Raw genomic sequence first — 21301 nt, forward strand, 5'->3', positions numbered from 1 at the left:
GATTCTAAGGGCTCAGCACAAGGGAGAACTCATGACACCTTCTATATTCCCAGGAAAAAAAAAAAAAAGAGAAAAAAACAAAAAAGAGTGTGGATAATAAAGATTGAGAGCAGTATCGTTAATTTTAATTTAAAATTTTGTCTTCTTGAGGTTGTCTCCAATCCAAGCAGAATAGGGTCAGCAGATAAAAAACTGAGACAAAACATAAAATCAATCAAATTCTGATAAAGCATGGAAATGAAAAATCAGGGCATCCAAACAATCATATTTCCGTTCTGCGGTGACACGATGCCAAAATGACATGATCCCAATCAAAGTTTTTAAGTAACTGTGACCATAGATTAGACTTGATTAAAGTTTAAGACATGTTACATTCATTTCCTTCTACTTGCAATGTCCTCCGGGGACACCTACAAACTAAAGCATGCAAACTCAGGGGAGTTTTCTGAAGAATTGCCCTTAATCTTTTAGTTGTTGAATAAAATCACTCTGCGGAACACGTATCTAACAATTCATCTTTTACTGGTACGGCTCTCAATAAATTGTCTGTTCCCAAAGTTATAAGACTGAAGAAGCTATTATGAGAACGGAGCATTTTATTTCAGGTGAAACCATGCAAATCTCAAGGAGAGATGAGGCTGGCAGAAAGAAAATTCCCCTGATATATATCTTTTAATTAACATAGCAAAACATTCCTTTCTGTATGCAGGTAAATCACTTACGCACAATTCACTTGGGCTTCTCATCCTTATCACTAAAAACCTTGTTTTTGCTAGTTTATTTTGGGGAAAAAAAAAATCGAACTAGTGAAGTGTATTGTGTGATGAGGGAGTTCAGGATGTATGGCACCAAGGGGACAACAGTCATTTAAATAGCATTAATTCTTCCACAAAGTGAGAGTATAAAGGTTACTCTATCTGTCTTACCCAAATTTTACAATATTTGCTTAAAAGATCCAAGTTTATTTTAAGTACATATTATTATTTTTGTTACGATGCCGAGTTACCAGCCCTAGATATGTTAATCTCTTAGGGCCTTACCTGACTTGTCAGCAAACAAAATGCAAGAGATCTCTGTTTTCTTTGCATCACGATCCTTTCCCCAAAGCACAAAGCAGAAAGAGAAGTTCAGGCCCAGCTCAGCCAGTGCCCGCGCAGACAAATGACATACCACCAGTATGAAGAAGTCACCTACTGCCCGCACCTTCTGCGGCTCCCCGAGAGTCTCTTCCAGCCCTCAGTCTTGGCCAACGGCCGTATAGGAAGGCTGACTTATTAAAGCAAGCTATTGAAAATAAAAGTCACAACTTAAAGCAGCTTAAAAGTGAACGATACCACATTTGGCTACTACAGACTACATTTGATTAGCAATCTGAGGAATTGCCTTGAAACATTTTTGGGGGGACGGACTCAATGCACAGGCGCATAGTGCTCACAGCGGACTTGCATATAAACTCAAAATCCTGTACTGCAGGGAATTCTGCCATTACAGACACGGTTTTTTGCTCCCTGCTTCACTAGTTACTGAAAATTTGGATGGAGGTTATATTCTCACCCCAACAACTGAAAGGAATTTTGACTTCTACAAAGCGTCCATCCATCTGACTGGTATTATTTCCATGCTCTCTGTTATTGCAGCATCTGAGAATTCATGACCTCATGTTAGATGGACAGCACGCAAAGCCTTTACAAATGGTTAGCTGAACTACCAAGCTATTTTGGAGAGGACAGCAGAGCCAGGAGTCCTTCTCAAGGATGTTAAGCCACAATGTTTGCTTACATTTCTCACGTAAGAGCTGGAAATTTAAACGCTGGTGACAGTTTTGAAAAGTTTGGTATCAAGCACCTTCTGTCATGTTCTGGCAGAGCTGCAAGAGCGGTGAGGTCCTGCAGAGGGGCGAGGGATGGTAACACCACCGTTGGCGAAGCTGCTTACAAAGTGAACTGAAGGACCCATTTAACCCAGCAATCGGGCTTCACATATCGACAACCAGAAGCCCGCGACCTGGGAGAGCCACCAGCCTTCCACGCTCCTGTCCTGGCCACTAACACGGCTCCCCTGCTGTGAGGAGGGACAGAGGTGCGTTAGTTATTTTTTACTACCGACAACAATAAACGCTTCCTGGGAAAAGTAATATGGGCATCCTGAACTCAGGAGAAAACCTTAATACTGTCTCTCAGCTTTTCCTGTAGATACTTCGTTTGCTCCAGTGCTCTTCATTGCTGCGTCATTCCTCCTACTTGTTTCATTTGGCGCTTCAGTAATACCTGGGAATGTAAGAAGCTGTGCGAAGCATTATTAGTTTGATTATTTTTTGACATTACATTGAACGCTCGCACTCCTTTTGATACTCAGAAGCAAAAAATTATTAGCTCTTCTGAGCTATGGGTAGCACAAGGGTGGATTTTTTAAATGTACACAGAGCACGTAGGCCTGAGGATGGTAAGTTGTCTAACTAAAGCAACGGAATGCACTCCCAAGGATATTCAAATTTGTTTTGAAGCACTTCTATTATAGAGAACTTTTTTTGTATTATATTCTGTGAAACAGCTTACAATATTTTGTCTCTCTCTTTCATTGTTATTACAATTTAAAAGATTAACTAAAAATACCCTGGCAAAAAATGAGACCAGTGGAGCAGTCCAATTCAATTGTATTTATTCTGCATGCTCCACGAAATTAGGACACACTTAATCAGCAACTGTGCTTAATTAGTAAGAAACCTATTTAATCCTAATGATACACATGGCCAGGGTTGCTGCTGCTTAATGGAGACAGTAGTTCCGCTTAATTGGGATGCTTTCGGGTGATACAGCGGTTGAAACTGATGAATCACCATGAGATTCAGATGTTTTCTCAAACCTGCAGATGATGTCCCCAAATCACAGCACTGTCACCCTGCTGGGCACTATAAGGGAACTTGTAAATTAGCTGATCTATCACACAGAAATAACAAAAATTGGCTCAAAGGATGGCAGTTTCTCGTGACCATTAAATTCACACTGAGTAACTAAGAAGTTGTAAAGACATTTTGTTAAGACAGTGGTTTAGACAAGATACCGAAGCCAGAAGAAAGTTTGTGCGGTACGCAGCACTTGGCAGCGTGTCAGCACAACGTCAGATGGCTTCACTTCCATCAACAGCGAGCTTAGTGCCACGGCAGACTCCCTCGCATCCAACTCAAGTAATTAATTGTGTCCATCGACTGAAACTAGACCTGCCAAACAGTACTGTGCCCATCCCATCAACCCTCAGGGTCAAGCAGCAGAACAACGCTGCAGCCCACAACAAGGGAAAGTTGGGAAAATAACACAAGTCTTGGGAAAATGTAGAAAGTGATGTAACTCCAAGCTGCTTCACAGACGTCTTTTGCAAAAAACCCCCTGAAATACAGGAGACCACAGCCAGCCTCCAGTAGGTGGAAATATATTAATTTAAGGGTGATACATACATCGCTCTGCCGATCCACCTTTAGCCAAACTTTCGTACCATACTCCTTTGCACCTTTGTTGTTTTCTTCTGGCTTTTCACATTGAAAATGTCTTACAGAACTGAGGCAGAAATTTCATGAAAAAGGCTACGGTTAGAAACTGTGTCTGCACTAGTTCCTATATAAAGTTTCACCGTGGTTTCACGGGTACAATCCTGCTAAGTATGGATGTTCTCAGTGTAGGCTGGCAGGAGGACAACAGAACGGCTGAGGCAGAAAAGACCAGAAACGTCGGGATTAGCCACAACAACAGCAAGTGGAGGGAGGGAGGGGGGGAGGAGCAGGAAAGGCCGGTAAGTGCATAGGGAGAATGGAAAACGAGAAGGCTTTAGAGAGAAAAGAGAAGGGTAATAGAGAAATTACACACCAACCCTACACCACCTCAGGAGCAGGAGACCCAGATTTGGAGCGGCCGTTTGCCCAGGGCAAAGGCAGCTCGGTGTAACATGACAGTCTGTAGCGACTGGAAACACGCCTGCACATGTGCGCACACACAGGGTACCTACTGAGAAGTAAAACGGGACTTCTGCTTGTCACTGTGAGTGTGTTCGTCTGGCAGGGAGTATCCACGCAAGGCGATGGGGCGCATCTTGTGGCTGTTCAGTACATCTTTAGAAAACACTGAGCCCCTTCAACTGGATCCCAAACCTTGTCTCCCCTACTTCCAGCAGAAGGACCTGCTGGAACACATCGGGAAAAAGCAGCATCACTACAGTGGTATGGTGTCACTGTCCAGGAAGCAAACCACACAATTGTAATTAATTAAAAAAAACAACCAAACAACCACCCAGGTCACCCATATGCTTACAAGACTCCCGTCTGACCACCAGATTTCACAGCCTTTGCTTCCACGACCTTCCTGCTGCTGGTCCCATCTCCTTCTCGCTCGCAGCCAAGGCCCGTGGGGGTTGAGGACAGGAAATCAGCTCAGCCAGGACGTCAGCCCCTCCAGCCGTGCAGATGAAGGAACAGCCTGCCCAAGCTTCGCTGGGAAGCTAAGCGACACAGGATCCAGATATCTGATCTAACGCACAGCACCTTGGGCATAGCTAACATATTTGTGTGTGAGGCGACCATGAAGAGTAACAATGCCTATCCTGGAATGGCTGCAATACCACTTTGAAAATGTTGTAACGCAAGAGATCTTTCTGCTGATAACAAACATGGAGTAATTTATATCTGTAGTGTAAACGCATGAAAACAACTGAACAAGACCAGCTCTATACTATTGATTTTTAGACAAATGGCCAGGCCTGGGAGTGACTGCAAGCACAAAAAGAGTAGACTGGGATGGAAAGTTAAATGCTATTTTGGCTCTCCTACGACCCTGCTGGTCATAAGGTCTATGAAGATTCATTATCAGACCTGTAATTTGGTTACCACTACAACAGTTTCAGGCTTGCTAGCAGCAGCTTGCTGGAGCTGCTGAGGTTAAAGTCAAAATTTTTTTTTTTTAAGCTATATGAATGATCATTAAACATGATTGCTAAAGCAGCAAACTGTCAAAGTCGTTTCATTTATTTCTTAATATCACAGCTGTACAATTTTCATACATACAGCAGGAAATGCGCATTGGTTACACAATGGCATTTGGCTGCATTTCCAAGTATAATACAGTAAGTGCAACTCCACTTAAAAATGTACATTTATACAACTTAAACAAATTAAGGATTGCTACGCTACTATCTGTGACAGTATAAAGCTTCATTTATGTTAAGTCTCATTACTAAACCACTTCCTGGTTAAATATAAAACATATTCAATCATTTTAAAATGGCCCTTGTGGTACTTGGCCAGCATATAAAATATTTGCTGTGTAAAATTTAATGATTAACTTTTTTCTTTTTTTTTTAAAAAATAATCCTCTAAGCCTATTTAAACATTTGCTATTAACTGTTATACTGACACTTTGTAGCAGGAACCAAATTTTACCCTCCTTTTTTTTGTTCTTGCACTGCTTATCACTGAAAGAAGTTACAGTTGTAATGTATTGCAGCTTTATTCAGATACAACCAGATAGCTAAACTATTTAACAATTTTTGCTCAAAAGGTAAATAACATTTTTCATTAAAGAAAACGAAATTACATTTCAGAGATAGTTGTCATCAAAATTTTAATGGGTAGAGTGCTACCAGCACTGAAAAAAAAAAGTATTATTTTATCTTTTAAGATAATTCAGTTTAAACTCTTTATAACTTTGTTTTTGGAATACATTGGTCCACAGACCACATTCTTGTTACAGTTTACCAAATGAAAAACAAAATCACTTATTGCCGTCCCTATAACAGGAATGGTTCAGTTTTAAACCTCCTTTAAAAATATACATTTTACAATCCTTTCACCTCAACAAAGGTGACGCTGACAATAAATACACTGGTTTGGTGGTTTTATTTTCTTCGCTACGAAAAGTCTACAAACTACCTGTTGTAGGCCCTTTCTTTTTTAGACTTCTCCAATGCCTTGTCCATAGTTTTCTCGTTTTCTCCTCTACATTTGGGGCAGTACCATTTGCCCTTTGGTTTATGATTGAGTCCCACGCAGGAAAAGTGAAACCACTCAATGGGGCACTCATCGTTATCGCAGCCTATCATTTCTCCATAGGAGACCTGGTTGCACAAGCAGTATGTTGGCTCATTAGGGTCAATGGGAAGGTCTGGGGGAGAAGCTTCCCGCTCTGCTTTAGCCTTGGAGCGTTTCTTCTTCTTGGACGTTTTTGCTTTCTTCTCCTTTGGAGTTCCTGAGGTGATGTCGTCATGATCATGATTATTTGAAGCGTTCTCTCGATTCTCATTATTTCTTTGCCGCCTCGATCTCTTATTGTTGGGCTTTTCGGCCTGCGTGATTGTCTCATTCTTTGACTTGTCCTGGCTGGCTTTCCCACTGTTTCCAGTGGTGTCATTAGTCTCTTGACAAGTCTCAAACAGTTCCACGTGGCTGTCCACTTGCCTGGTTCTGTTCTCAACCAGCTCTACCATCTGACTGACGATTTGGATCTTCTCATCCCCCAGTTCCTGACTCCGAATCAAGGCTCTCTGTATGCAGTGCAACATTCTTCTCTTCTGCACTGCATCTGTCTCTCGTTTAAATTTTTCATAGTAATCATCCAGGTCCTTCAGAATCTCTGCAAGGAAGAAACAAAAACCTATAAATATTTTCAACAGAGAGAATGGTGAAACAGCACCTTCCCGTAGCGTTCCTTCCTCACAGCAACACCTTCTTTTAATGTACAAAGCTGAGCAAAGGCAGATTCCCTGAAGCTGCTATCTGACAAGTGGCTCATGGCTCCAGTGGATTACTTTTGTTCTAGTCAGTCCTGCTGGAACAGAATGCAAATGGTGATTTAGGGGAAAAAAAAAAGTGATTAAATATAATTTTGTGCATGTTGACACTTCTTCCATTTAAACTTACCAGTAATTAAAAAGAACTAACTAAACAAATACATACACAACGTCAAAAGTTCCAAAATTAATTGTAAAATCAGAGCGGAAATTAATAGATTGTTTTCGTGGACATTTTCTGTATAATAACATTAATATTTTCAGTGAATGACTGACAGTGGGAGAAAGAGAGTGGGAGAGAAAGCAAACACAAACCGGTGTAGAATTCAGATGCTGAGTTACTTAATAATCACTATCATATGGCAGAAGAACTCCAAACTTAGGCTAGACCCTAAGCAATGGCAAGTTTCATCCGATACTGCCAAGTTATTTTTGTTGAAAATGTGAGGCCACTTAAATCCCTAGGAATACAGAATTAGGATTACAATATCCAAGATGTCCAGATGATTTTCTCCCTAGACTTTCTGTAAGATACCTGTTGCCTACTTTTTAAAACACAGAAATATAATCTTCGTTAAATATTTACTGAAAAGAAGGAGATGAAAAGGTTAGAAGATAACCTTAAAAATTATATGCAACAATTGGAGCGGCTAGAGCTTCCAATTTAAAATGCTAACACTGAAAATATGTCAGATCTTGAAGTGCACCTCAAGGATTGTTCCAACAGTGTATAAGAAAGAACAACTGTGCAAAAGTGTTTAATGTTTCAAGAATAGTTCCAGAAACATATTTTTAAGCAGATGTTTTTGAGTTTCACTACGATACTGAAATCAACTCAAATATATAGGACACTCAGCAGTTCCATACCAAGTCCTCAAAAACATGCAGAATGTTTTTCCTGCATCTCCTTTCTTCTCTGATTTTTTTCTGTTCTCACAGGTTAGAACATTCTGCCTTAGAGAAGCAAAATAATCTGAGATATAAAATCTAACCTCAATTCACCTAACAGAAATCAGGATCTCATGTACATGCCAATGGCATTACCGAAACTGTCTCTGAATTTCACAAGTATGAACTTACATTTTTAAAACTTAAAAAAAAAAAAATAAAAAAAATGTGGTAACAGCAATTTATATATGCAACTAATAGTTATCCTCTGATTCAGGTTTTGTCTTTCCTGGGTAGATTTTTTGAACACACACACACATTCCAAATTTCTTGTGAAGACATGGAAAGTTCATGCGAGTTTTACTTCAGTTTTTAGAGCTGCAGCCTTTGCTTCTAACACCAGTTAAGCACAATCTGTCAACAGGTACTGCAATATAACCTATCTGACCAAAATCAGTATTTCAATGTGCTATTAACTATCTCAAGCAAATGTCTTTTTTCTAACTAAAAAAACCACAAAACAAAACCCATGCACAAAAAAACCCACCACTGAAAAATCCCCCAAAACACCCACCCAAAAAACCCCATCCCTACCACCACCACCACAAAGCCACAAATGTAGAGAAGATTAAGCAGATTAAGCATAGAAAGACTAAAAATCCAGTGTTAATTATTTTCAGTGGCTGAAATGCAGAAGTTTTATGTTCTAAGCTTTGACACTCGACTGATGTCATCAGCTTAACCCATCTGAATCTGATACGCAGGCATCTTTCATGTAGAATACTCTCTCTCTCGATAGCATAAAACAATTTGTGACTTAATGACTTAAGTCAGTCACTATGAAAACTTCGATTCTAGTACTGCTTATACACATTAACACTACAGCACCACACCACCTCCTGACACTGCTGGATTATGCAGGAGAAATAGTTGGCTGCAACAGCCTTGAATTCTGCAAAGCCCTGCTGAGCGTGTCCTGGGGCACCGACATGTTTAGTATGTAAGACACCATGCGAGATGCGCCTTTTCACAGATGCACGCCATCAGAAAGGGCTGTTTAGCATCGGTGTCAGAAACATGTTATTCAAGCAGTGCACTGACTAGAAGAAACAGCTTGACAGCTGTCTACTACAGCTTGGAGGAGGATTGCACCACCGTTCCTCATACCAGCATGTTCAGCTGAAGTTGTCCGCCCCGAGGAGGCTGCGTTTATAGGAATTTCAGAAAACTGCCTTCCCCTGGCGTGCTGTAACAGAAAGACCAAAAAGCAGAGTTTTGCACGGTTTGCGCGTTATGCAATTGTTAACCAGCTGTGAACGCACACGCCCAACATCACAAACGTCATTCAAGTAACAACAACAACAACAGCAAAAAAGGTGCCGTGTGTTGTGAAAGCTTTATTCCCAGAATAGTTCCATAGCCCACACGGGAGCCGAGACACCGCTGTAATGGCTGCATGCCCACGCACCCCGGGAGCCCCCTTCCACATCGCCGCCAGGCTGGCCAGCACAGGGCAGGACAGCCGGGGCCTCCGAAGGGACGGCGGGGGCGGCAGGCACCTCCACGGGCAGGAGGGGCAGAAGCCAGGCCAGGATGTCCGCGCTCCGCCGCCTCCGCCGGGGCAACGGCGTGCAGGACCCGAGTCGCAGGCAGCTCTCCCCGCCGGGGGAAGGCCCACCTCCCGGCCCGCCCCTCTGCGGCACCACCCGCCGCCTCCGGGGCCGGTCCTGAGCTCCCGCCCCCGCCTCGCCCCGGCGGCTCCGCCCCGCGCCAGGCCCGGCAACCCGCGTGCTCCGCGGCTCGGGGAGGGAGCGCGGGGAAGGGAAGGCACCAGGCGCCGTCATTACGGCGCGGCGGGCCCTAACGATCCTAACGTAAGGCAGCCCCTGCGCGCGCGCCCGCCCACCACCGGCCGGCCGGCCGCCCAGGAAACAGCCTCCTCCCGCCGGGCCAGGGAGGCCGCCTTCTCCTAGCAACCAGAGCGGCAGCAACGCCCCGGAAGTGACGGAGCAGCTATTGTTCTCCGACAGGAAAACGGCGGCCGTCCCCCCGGTTCGCAGCGTAAGAGGGGAGCCAGAGGAAACGGGGGAGGAGGGGCGCGGGAGGAGGCGGCCCGCCCACCTTCGCGCCTATCAGAGCCGCCGACGGGGAGAGCCCGCCCTGCTGGCCCGGTGTTCCCAATCGGAACCAGAAAAAAAAAAATTAAAAAAAATTAAAAAAAACCCCCAGCCAATCGCAGCGAACAGAGCGACCTTGCGCCCGCCCCCTCCAGCACCAGCGTGCCATTCACGAGCAAGAGGAGGCGGGAAGAGCGGCGTCCACCCCGTCCCGACAACACGTCAGTCACACTCCGAACGCCCAAGGTTGGCCCGCCCGCTGCTGCCGCCCCAGCCAATCGGAACCCAAAGGCCGGGGCAGGCCGAGATATTCAAATCAACCCCACAGAAAAGTTGCTGCTCGAAACGTCACGAAGGGGCAGGACACAAGGCGGAATAACCCGGCCCGAGGACCAATAGGCGGGAGGAGGTGGGCCGCGGGCGGCCCGTGGGGAGGCTTCTTCCCTATCATCCCCACCGGGGGCGGAGCTAGCCGCGATATGCTAAGGAGGGGCGTTGATAAAAGCAGCAACGACGCTGAGTCCCCAGCAAAGCGCGGAGGCGCCCGCTGGTCGCGGCGACGCGTGCCCGGTGCGCGCGAGACGCGAGCTGTCCGCCCTGCCCTATCCTCTCCTCCGCCCCCCCCCCCCCCCCCCCTCAGCCCGCGCCCCCCGCGGCCGCCCGGGGAAGTTTTACCCGGCCTCTTCCCCCCCCTCCCCGGAACCGCCGGGTTCCCTGGCGGGCTGCCTGACTAGGGACCGGGGGAACGGCAGGGCTCGCTGCCCACCGCCCCTAAGGCCACATGCACGGGGGCGCAGGGCGGTGCGCACGCCGAGGGAGAGGGGGTCCCTGCCCGGCACCCCGGCTGTCACCGCTGCCGGCGGCACCGAATAAAGCACTCCCCCTCCCCCCTTCCCGAGCGGACACCGGCAAGCGACAAAGCTGCCCCGAGCCCCGCACAAACTGGCCCGGCCTTCCCTTCCCTCCGCCTGTGGGGCATGGGGACAGCGTGCCCCGAGTGCCGGCAGCGGGGAGAGGGAGGGGGCACTTCAGCCTTCAGCCCATCCGTAAACCCGACCGTATCACACACACACACACACACCCCCCGCACACCCCACACTGCACACGCCAGTCCCGTTCCCCCCCCCCCCCCCCCGCCCCACGGAGCAGGGCTGTTTTACGGGGTGAAACGAAACCCACCGAGGAGGGAGCGAAGCAAGCACACCCTGCCCCCCACTCTCGCCTAACCCCCCTCTCCTCCCTCCCTCCTTCCCTCCCTCCCTCACTAGCTGCCTCTCTCCCCTACTACAGCCATAATGAATACTGTACATTCCTAAATGTTGTGCTGTAATCTCTCCCTCTCTGTCTACCCAGCACTTTCTTTCGTACCCCCAAACCCTTCCACCTCAGCCCCACGGCCGGGGACGGCCCCCCTTTGTGCACCGCACACCCCACTTCCCTGCCCCCGCCTTCTTGGCCAGCAATTTACACAGAAAAGCAGAGTCCTTGCTTAATAAGAGAAGCTGGAGACCTTTTGTTCCGCCCCATGACAAGAGCTAACGCTGCAGATCAGCCCCTCTCTCTCCTCGGATCTCTCCTCCTGGCTTTCTCCCTCCTCTCACCTCCCAAAAATAAAACTACCATCCCCGTGGGGTGCAGAGGGGCAAACGGAGCCGAGGCTCAGCTCTGAAGAAAAGAAAGGGAAAGACACCCTCCCCCCCCGAGCCCCATACCACACACACGCACACACACACATATAGAAAGCACTTACCTTGATATTTGGCGTCAATTTCCCTCATCAAGGAGACATTTCTCTGCAGATCGAAGGGCATAGACTCGATGGAGTCCAGATAATCCTCCACATAGTTCACTAGGTGAAGCTGGTCTCCGTTTGCAGGACTCAACATTTTCATCCGGCAAAGAAAAAAAAAAATATCCTTCCCCACACCTCTCTCTCCCTGTCTGTGTGAGAGCAAGTGCTGCTCCCTCCAAAGACGGTAACCCCGATGAACGGCTCACTCCCTGCCCACCTCTCTCTGTAGCTCCCCCCAAAAAAAAACCGAGAGAAGCTACATCTGACTCCTCTTGTGTGAAACGGAGAGACACACACACACCCTCCGCTAGTCCCCTACAGCCAGCAGCAGCTGATTGAATGGCTGTCGTTGTGGGTAATTCACGAAGGAGGTGGTAGGAACAATCAGAGGGATTTGTGGGGGGGTGGGGGGGGGAGGAGGAGAAAGGAGGGGGGCTTAAACCAGCTCCTCCGAAACAATCTGGAAACAAAATGTGCTCTGCAAAGTGTCTGTCAGAAGCAGCGGCAGCCCCTCTGCATGCGCCAGCGCCGCTCTGCTCCGCTTCTCCTCCGCTCCCCCCTTCCCCGCTCTCCTCACCGCCGCCGCTGCTCCCCGGTGATATTAATGCAGCCTCCTCGCTCCTATACGCCGCACTTGATCCAACGTGGAAAACCCAAATACCAGTTTCAAACACTTGGGAAACATTCAGCCCCGCCACGCACGGCGCATGCGTACCCCTCCCAGCGCTGTATACACACACACACACACACACACAGAGGCACACTCACCGCGCACACACATTCTCCCCCTCCCCCTCCCGGAACCGCGGCGGGGCGAGCGCTCCTCTGCATATTCATCGTCCCTCCTCCCCTTACTCACGTTTGGGGAGGGAAGGCGGCAAGGATGCGGCCGTAGCGAGGGGGTGGGCGGCTCGGTACCGGCGTAGGCGTAGGGAAGAAGCCCCCGCGGGCGGCCGGGCGCGGGGGGGGGGGGGGGGGGGGGGGGCGGGTGACTGGGGGGAAAGGCGGAGGCTCCGGTGAAGTTGAGCGGACGCTGCGAGGAGCGGCCCGCGGGGAGGCTGAGGGGAGAGTGCGTGGCGCGGGGCCGGCGGGCTGCCGGAGCTTGCGAGCGGGACAAGTTGGATGCTTTTGCGGTAGGGCACGGACTTTGGAGGAGTCTCTCGCCTATCTGCGAGCTGGTGGCGGAGACCGCGCTCACCCCAGAGCGGAGCAGCTCCGAGACCTTTCCTAGGAGGGACGCAGAGAGGGGGGCACAGGGAACCATGCGACGCCACGGCGCTGGCTGCGCTGCCACCCCGCTTTGGGGGCAGGGCTGTACCCGGCGCGGCGCCGGACACTGAGGAGAAGCGTTGCCTCCCTCCTCAGCAGGCAACCGCATCAATCATCCCCGCGGCGGGTGACACCCGCCTCAACCAATCACCTCTTCCCTCCTGTCCCGCCCCGCAGCTCTCTCGACCAATCCCCGTCAGGCGGGAGGGAGGGCGCTACGGTGACAACGCTGCCTGGGATACCGGCCGCGGCAGAAGGGGCGGTAACGGGTTGGCAGGGGGAGAGGAGAAAGGAGGGGAGGGAGGCGGGCACGCGCATGCGCACTGCCCGCAGCGCGAGGAGAAAATGGAGCCGTCGGAGACGACAATCAACTACGTTTCCCAGCGGCCCTTGAGCAGCTGCGCGTGCGCGCTGGCAGGCGGGCTGACCGCGGCGCCCCTTCCCCCGCGCAGTGGCTATGGCAGGCGGCCGCCAGGGAAGGGGTAGCGGCGGAGCGGGGACAGCGCCTCGGGGGCGCTTGAAGCTGCGTTACGGCGTAGCCCAGTGGCGGGTTGCGGCCGCTCCGCCTGGGCTCCCGGCGGAGAGGGCTCTGAGCGCCTCCGGGGGGAGGAGGAAGGGGCGCTGGGTACAGTCCCGCGCGGCTCGAGTTCTGCCGCGGGGAAGGGCCGCTGTGGGAAGGCGTGGAGGCCGTGCATTTTTTTTTGGAAACCGGCGGGTTCCTCCTCATCCCCCTCTCAACGCAGGCTTGCAGACTTAAGTAAATGGAGGGGGGAAGGGAGGCAGCCTCCGCCCCGTGCTTGAAACTGAAGGTTGTGAAGAATCACATACGGTTGTGCTTTCCGTTGCAATTTGCGATTTGACTTCAGCGGTACCTGGGATGCCGCGAACCTGCCGGTTGAAACTAAACGTGAAAATAAACGCACAAAGCGTGTTTCAGCTTTTGCAGGGACCGCGGCGGCAGACGGAGGCGGTGTTGTGGGACCCCGCTGTCGGTCACCTTTCCCGGGGCTGGGGCTCGCCGGGGGCCGCCTGCCTTTGTTTCCCGAAGTTGCTACCGTGGCCGTTCATACCCGGCAGCTGCCCCGCCGCCGGCCGGCCGGTAACGCGGGAGATCAGATCCTCCCCGGGCTCCTCCGAGCCCCGCCCCCCCCCCCCCCCCCCCCCCCCGCCGCCTTCCCTTCCCGCGGCGGGGCGCCGAGCGGCAGCAGGCACACCTGGGGGGAGCAGGGCGGCGGTACGGCCGGGAAAGCCCTCCTCTGCCGGCAATGGCTAGCCCTGCCCGCCCCGCTGCCTCTTCACGCAGCGGAGCTCCGTTCCGGCCGCTCCACGCTCTCTCCCGGCGGCGGCGGGGCGGGCGCTGAGGGGAGGCGGTGGCGACCCAGCCCCAGGGCGGGCTCCGGCCCGGCGGGATGAAGCGGTGTTGTCAGCGCCGGCGATTTTATCTCGTCCTTCATTAGGGAGATGCGCTGGCGTTTACCTGACGTTTCCTCTCGCGAAGTCCCCAGAGCCCGCAGACTCCCGCCGGGATCGGGGGTGTCGGGTAGCGAGGAGCCCGGCCTGGAAAACCTACCCCGCCTCCAGCAAAGCAAAACAGCGCGCCCTCTCTGCGTTTTTTTTTTTTTTTTTTCCTTTTCAAAACGTCACTGGCAATCCCCTAATTTAGGGGAGACTGACTCATCATTTCTAAACGCTCAGACTTGCTGGTACAGTCGTTGTTTATTGAGGCATTGATGTTCTGCTTCTTGTAGGGAACAGAGGAAGCGACGGCCTGACTAAGGACCTCAGCATCTGAACCCCATTTAAGTATTTCTGCCGCTGTCATCAACTTGGTGTCTGAACGCCCGGAGCCGGGTTTTCAGGGGAACACAGGCAGCTCTTTACTGATCCCTCCAGTGGGAGCCAGGCACCGAAATACTTCGAGGACCCGAGCCGATCTTCCCTAGCATAGACTAAGCCCATTTTGAACAGCCTCTGCCCCACTCCTTCGGGCAGACTTCAGATGGCAGTTGCTCATTTTCTGACGATACCTGTAAGTTCTCCGTTCTTTTCTTCCCCTCATTTTCTGCTTCTGTGAGTTGTGCTTGCTGATGTAAACCTCGAAAACCTAAGATCTTAAGTATGTAAATGATGATGAGTACTACAGCATCTAGGCAGCGCTCCAAGCCAGTGTTTTTTGGACATGTGTGCTCTGGTTTACAGTGGCATCAAGAAGGAGTTGTGTAATGGCCTGGGAACACCTATTCTAAACTGTTGGCACCACCTGGGTAGATACAGCCTGTTTCACCCTTCCCTTGAAGAAGCTGAGCTACTTGTCAGCAATTAAAGGTAGTTAACAGTCCCCTGGCTAGTGTAAGAACTCAAGCCAATAATTATGACTCAGTAGAGGCAAGACATCTGAAAAGAATGCAAACGAGTCCCAAAAAGAGTCATTCTTGCAAAAAAGTTAACCACCATTCTAGACACACAGTAGTAATTACAGATACAAATAAGAAATCAGTTTGTAAAAGTACCTGCTAATTTACTAAACAAGAACTTCTGTCCTTCCTCCTTATAGACAAAAAAAATAAATCAGAAAGGCAAAACTTTCAAGTGTAGTTGTGGCCTGCTGGGCTTCAGTAATTTGCTCAAAATATCGATAGGCTTGGAGGCAGTGAGGATAGAGAGCTTGGTATCATCTGCCTCTTAAAAGTGTAGTCAACTAGATCTTCCTCTGTTAGCCTCTCATATGTTGCCAGAAAAGTGACAGGAAAAAAACATCATCGGACTTTGTGCAAGTCCAACGGAAAGAGTGGGACTGAGCTCACCTGAGAATGCACCTGGTGTACACTTTGAAGGTCCCCTTTCACAGTGCATAAAAATGATTCTCAGTGCTTTGTGTAGTGTCAAATATACCTGTACCCAGAAATACCTACTCTCTGCTCCCCCTCTAGGCTCAGCTGCATGTTACCCATTGTTTTAGGAAGCCGGGGTGGGGGAAGGAATCAGGTATATCTCCAGGTTGGAAAGTTTTGGAAGATGTAGAGCTGACAGCCATTGCCCGTCTCTGCTCTGCTTTCTTTTGACTTTGGTTTCTCGCCTCTGAACTGCAGTAGGTGAGAGATGGGAGATTTTGAATGAAGTTGTAGTTCTTTTTTCATATTAAAAGCCCATTTCTTACTCTGGTGGAGCACTCAGAAGTAGAGGTGTAGGGAATGATTGTCATGCGTCAAAGAACGAAGAAACTTGTGGACTTCATTTTCTTCCTATTTTCTGTACTTGACGGGAGGATAAACTGTCTGACTGTCCTCCTGCTTCGAAGCCCCTTTGCTCTGATTACAAGAAATCTTTCCTGTTTAGAACCCCAAATCTCTGGGGTTTTCAAGAGTTTCTTGAAGCTGTTACCTTACTAAAGATCTAAACTCACAGCAATGGGAATCAAAGGAACCAATAACCAGATCAACTCACACAACTACTGTGTAACATACATGTTATGTATATATAACATTATATAACTTATACTTTATATAACACATAAATATTCCAGTAATTATGTTTATTTTAGTCATTATGGTTATTCCATCTCATCAGCATAAAGTTCAGAATTCTTAGTATGAGGAACATAAGATCCCAAACCTCCAAACATGTTCTACAAATGCAGATACTGAATATATGAGGATAGCTGGTACAAGGAATTCTGGCTGCCTCCTTTCTCTGGCTTAGTTGAATATTGCTATATGAAATACTATGTAATTACTTACAGCTGTGTCTATTAGAAAACATAGTGTCTTCTGGTTGTTAGTCATTATACTTTACAGGTACAGACAGATCAGATGAGTTACTCCTAATGAATTGCTGTTTCTGCACCATTTAATAGTTTAATCCCTCCCTTCTACAATTACATATGGGGTTGGGTTTGGTGGTTTTTTTTTCTTGTTTATTCTTTATCAGACTAAATTCATACTTACCTGGGTGATGATGATAGAAATTTACAAGTCTATTCATTTTGCTTTTGGTTGAAGGTTTTGAAACAAAACTGCAAAAGGTTAACCTGCAAGATGAGCAGAGCTGAGGTTTGCCAAATATGAAGACCATCAGACAAGACACTTGTGTGCAACATGCATTGTCTGTGCAGTGGACAGTGTACACTGATTACAGTATTTGGGGCAGAAATGCCTGTACGTCAGCAAATGATGTGGGATTAATGGATTCTAAAATCTGGAAGACAAATCTAGCTGAGTTGGTCCTTGTGCTGCTTCCCAATAAAAGCTGAAGAACTTCACAAACTTCCCAAACACTCACCTAACATAGACCTGCCATTCTAAACTTTTTGTGGGTTTGGTTTTTTTGTTTTTCTTTTTACTTTTAAGTCAAGTCCTATTTAAGAAAACAGGTATTTCACTGGATACAGCTCCTCATTTCTTCTTCTGCTTGCCCTGAGACTGTTGTACTCGCTGCCTCTTTTTACAGCTGTTTTCTGGCTGCTGCCATCTCTTTCTTGCATCTACTACACCTACTGAGTTTAAACAGCACTGGCGTTGAAGCTGAGCAAAAAAATCTGACAGGAGCTAGTAATTGTGCCTTGCAGTACAAGGCCAAGGCAGAAGCACGTCTGAGTTGTCCCAGCATGGAGTCAGCAGAGATCAAGGGAAGCTTATTCCATGGGCTCCACATTCCCACAATGAGTTGAAGAGAGATGCACCTCAACAGTTGGAAACCACTGATGAAGACACCAATCTGACCCCAACCGAATTCATACCAACCCTCAGGCTTGTTTCCGTAAACTGTGGTGCAGGACCCAAACACGTCTACCAGGTAGCGTTTGTTGGAGCAGTCGATGGGTAGGTTGTCTGAACAATAGTAGACAGTGTTAAGAACTCAGGTCCAGCCTACTAGGCTTTTGATAACAGCAGAAAAGTTTATTTTGTTCTTTATGTCCACCAATGAAATTTCTTTGGCAGTTTTATTTCATTTCACCAGAATCACTCTTTTAGAATAGGCATCTCAAGATGATTTCTCTTTTATAATACAGAAAACATCTTTACTTTGTGAATATTTGGGGGAATGGCCACTCAACATTTACAACATATCTGAGTCAAGCATTTGTAATAAGCTTGAGACAATTTTTATTCTCCTTTTAAAAATTCAATGAGATTCTTAGACAAATGGATAAGCACCTAGGTTTTGTAAAAATAAAAGGACTATAAAAGGTAAGTCAAAATGTGTCTGTTATTACAGACTACTGCAGAATGCTAAGAGAAATTCAGTCCACTGCAGTGGATTTAGCTTATCTTCACTTTTGGTTTGTAGTTTGTCTTTACAGCATTCTTCCTCCTTACTTTCTCAGGGTCAGCTTCCTTGCCAGGTTCCTGAACTAGAATCTGACAAGGGCCACAGATACTGGAAATGTGCTCTTGATAGGCTGTATTTGTTGTGTTTTCTCCTCTGTCAACAATTCTAAGAAGGTATGGTTTACTTTTTTAGAAAAAAAATGTAGCACCTTTAGCACTAGGGGGAAACCTGTAAAACCTTACAAAGCACGTATCTCCTAATAACAAATAGAAAGGAAAAATGAAATTTTAGCTAAATTTTTGTTTATTTACTTATGACACAAAGCATGCTCTGGGATTTGCTCACTGATCTTACCTCTTGGGGACAGATCTTGTAGGTAGTCCTGGTCTGAATAGCTGGGACTGGAAACTGGAAAATACATGAGGAGCCAGGTGAGCCAGAACCCCCAGAGACCCTCCCTGCCCACCCTAGAGGTGTTGCAGAGCTTCTGGTGGAGAACACACACAGAGCTGTGCTTCTGCCCGATTTTCCCTTTCAATCAAGCCCGGAGGAGAAATGTTGCCTCTTGCACATGCAGATAAAAGGCACAGAAAATATATAAACCCATTCTAAGGCATTCAGGAGTCACCTCTTTACCTTAGAGCTTCGGTTTTTAGTTAAAAATAGGAAGTTTTAGCCTTAATGGCTCCTCAGAAAAATGTGAAAAGATGACCTGACAATGTCAAAGACAGAGCACTGGAACAGGTTGCCCAGAGAGGTTGTGGAGTCTCCTTCTCTGGAGATATTCAAAACCCGCCTGGACGTGATCCTGTGCAACCTGCTCTGGGTGACCCTGCTCTAGCAGGGGGGTTGGACTAGATGATCTCCAGAGGTCCCTTCCAACCCCTGCCCTTCTGTGATTCTCTGGGTGTCCCCTTAAAACAACAGTTTACCTGAAGCTTGGATAGACACACCTCAGTGGGATTTTGACTCAGAGCTATACCACTCTGCAGACCACATCTCCTGCTAGCTATTCAGCACAAAATACAGACGTAACAAGAGTACACCAGGCCCAGGCCTGGTATTGATTTGGTCTACCCTGGCTTCTGCTGCTGGCAACCTCTAAAGGCATCTTCTGCTCCAGGTGGAAGCAAAGATGAGTCTCCTGACAGAGGCAGAAAAGCCTTTACCGCTATTCTGGCTCGCCGGTAAAGGAGCATGGTCTCATTCTACAGGTCCCCAGCCAGGAATACGGGTATCAGGAAGGGAGGTAGTTATAGGTGGCATAAGTAGAGGTGTGCTTACAGCCACAGACTGTTTTATTTCTGAGAATGTCAGTATTTTTAAAATACATAATTTATGGTTCTAATCCGTCAAGATTAGTATTGCTTTTAATTTGAAATTATATTCTTTTGGTACTTCAGTGCTTGTAAAATACTTTCCACCGTTCCATTTAATTTATTCTACTGCATTAAAACAAAATTCAAGTGTGAATGATGTTAACTGTTTATTTCAGGCATTTAATAATATCTGTGGCTTTTCCTACCTTCAGAAAAATAATGTTTTATAGCAGGACACAGAGGTTTCAGGACTAAATGCTGAAAGCCAGTCTGGAGAGCATAGACACTAAGCCTTCTGAAACCAGAGGGGAAAGAAAAAGCTCCTGCATTCTTCTGATCTGTTTCATCCATGATAGCTAAACCTGGAATTACGGCTAAAAACCATCCATTGTTACTTAGTATTGATTAGGACTCTCTCTCAGTGCTTGGCACTGTGCAGAACAAAGACGACAACAGAGTTAATGACAACTCTTAACAGGATGTGTGTTGAACGGCAAAGACATCAAAACCGGCTCACTATGGAAACTGAAGTAATTGGCCTGTGAAGCTTCCCAAGAAACATATAAAGCAAACATTTACAAAGGTTATTGGATGGTATCTTCAGTTTCATCCTAGCTAGTCTCAAATTAAGCAAGCCTATAAAATAAGTTTCTTATTTGATCAAAAAGTTAAGACTGTTAAATGAAAAATATTGTGGAATGTGCATATTAGGAAAAAAAAAAGGAAACATTTGTCACTGGTAGGGCTTTATATCTGATACTCTATAAAATAAAGCAAGGTGTAGACAGACATCTATTATTATGTAAAAGCAATGATTTTAAATGATCATATTAGATATGAGAAAAATCTACCAAACCTGTTCCCAGCAGATAGAAGAGGAAACAACACAAGGACTTCAGTCAGGCAGTTCACCACAGGCTGACCTATTCCCCACAGCATCCAGTCAAGATCGATACTGCGATCGCTCAGTATTACCTCCCTCCCAGAGGCCAACAAGATGCTTTAGCAGGCGAGTAACGCCACGGTCGGGGAGACCCGAAAAGGCTGCGCTCTGAACAGCCTGCTTGGAGGCTCGTAGAGGGGAAGACAGTCGGGAGCAGGGCAGACAGCATGCGCTGGAACTGATGGTTCACTCTGCGCGTACAACAGCAAAGGTGGTCGCAAGCCGGAGCTAACGGGCCTCAACTTCAACATGTGACAAGAGGATGCTTCCTAAAAACGGCAGCAGACCTATGGTACTCCTTGCCAAAGGCTGGAGTTGATGTGGATTTGCAGAGGCTGGGGAAATTAATGGTAGAGCAATCCAGTGAGGGAGGGCAAAAAAACCAACCCCAAAGCATTCAGCTGAGGAAGTCATCTGGTCAGGAGTTGGGAGAGTAGGAGGGAAAATATTACATATGCTTGTAGAGTTCTCACTTGTTTCCTTGGTACCTGCTCATAGTTCCTTTTGGAAACAAGATGCTAGTTAAAAAAGACTTTTGGCAACCCTTCCGTTATACTTTTATTCACTCTAGTTAAGTAGCTCATATTTTCCAAATTGGGTCAAGGTGCTGCAGCCAGTTAAGCTCCATTTCCTTTGTATGCTCTGAAAGGAAAAAAAAAATCCACAATGAGATGAGAGAAACATCATCATAAAACACATGCCCTGTGCTTGTCCTGACACAGGAGAAGAAGCGGACCTTGACGATCAGCTGGCTAACGCACAGGGTACCTCACCCAGCACCTAGCAGCAGTTCAGGTCAATATCCCAGTCGGGTAGGATAATACACAGGGACACAGAAATGGGTGCAGAAGTGGTTTTTGAGACTTTATCAAATCCAGCTAGGGAACGTCACACCACATTTTTCCTTCGGAGGCTAACAGGCTGCCTGCCGTTCCCT

At 47.6% G+C, this 21301-nt stretch overlaps 2 protein-coding genes across 3 annotated transcripts; both read right to left on the reverse strand.

Annotated features, from left to right (window-relative positions):
* Positions 1 to 4987: 4987 nt before the first annotated feature.
* ING1 (inhibitor of growth family member 1) lies at positions 4988 to 12504 on the reverse strand. Of its 2 annotated transcripts, XM_054811945.1 has the most exons (3): positions 9563 to 9641; positions 8824 to 8902; positions 4988 to 6611 (listed from the first exon to the last, which is right to left on the reverse strand). In XM_054811945.1, exon 3 carries the CDS (start codon positions 6538 to 6540, stop codon positions 5908 to 5910), a length of 633 nt encoding a protein of 210 aa, XP_054667920.1. In that variant the 5' UTR covers positions 6541 to 6611; positions 8824 to 8902; positions 9563 to 9641; the 3' UTR covers positions 4988 to 5907. The 2 variants fall into 2 exon arrangements, with proteins under 2 accessions (XP_054667920.1, XP_054667916.1); XM_054811941.1 differs by lacking the exons at positions 8824 to 8902; positions 9563 to 9641 and adding an exon at positions 11524 to 12504.
* A 1625-nt stretch (positions 12505 to 14129) lies between these two features.
* Positions 14130 to 20205, reverse strand: LOC129204654 (uncharacterized). The gene is made up of 4 exons (XM_054821040.1): positions 19628 to 20205; positions 18457 to 18510; positions 17513 to 17660; positions 14130 to 14391 (listed from the first exon to the last, which is right to left on the reverse strand). Exons 1-4 carry the CDS (start codon positions 19770 to 19772, stop codon positions 14130 to 14132), a joined length of 609 nt encoding a protein of 202 aa, XP_054677015.1. The 5' UTR covers positions 19773 to 20205.
* Between the last annotated feature and the right edge of the window lie 1096 nt (positions 20206 to 21301).

The sequence above is a fragment of the Grus americana genome, chromosome 1 (assembly GCF_028858705.1).
Source record: "Grus americana isolate bGruAme1 chromosome 1, bGruAme1.mat, whole genome shotgun sequence".
NCBI lineage: Eukaryota > Metazoa > Chordata > Aves > Gruiformes > Gruidae > Grus > Grus americana.

Excerpts from the sequence above, each read along its gene's own strand:
- ING1 (XM_054811941.1), bottom strand. The coding sequence starts at position 11,665 with ATGAAAATGTTGAGTCCTGCAAACGGAGACCAGCTTCACCTAGTGAAC. Across the intron at positions 6,612-11,523 it reads AATTGACGCCAAATATCAAG|AGATTCTGAAGGACCTGGAT; the intron begins GTAAGTGCTTTC and ends TCTTCCTTGCAG.
- LOC129204654 (XM_054821040.1), bottom strand. The coding sequence starts at position 19,772 with ATGGATGAAACAGATCAGAAGAATGCAGGAGCTTTTTCTTTCCCCTCT. Across the intron at positions 17,661-18,456 it reads ACAAGATCTGTCCCCAAGAG|ACAACCTACCCATCGACTGC; the intron begins GTAAGATCAGTG and ends ACTATTGTTCAG. Across the intron at positions 14,392-17,512 it reads AGTGGTTTCCAACTGTTGAG|GCCGGGCTCCTCGCTACCCG; the intron begins GTGCATCTCTCT and ends TAGGTTTTCCAG.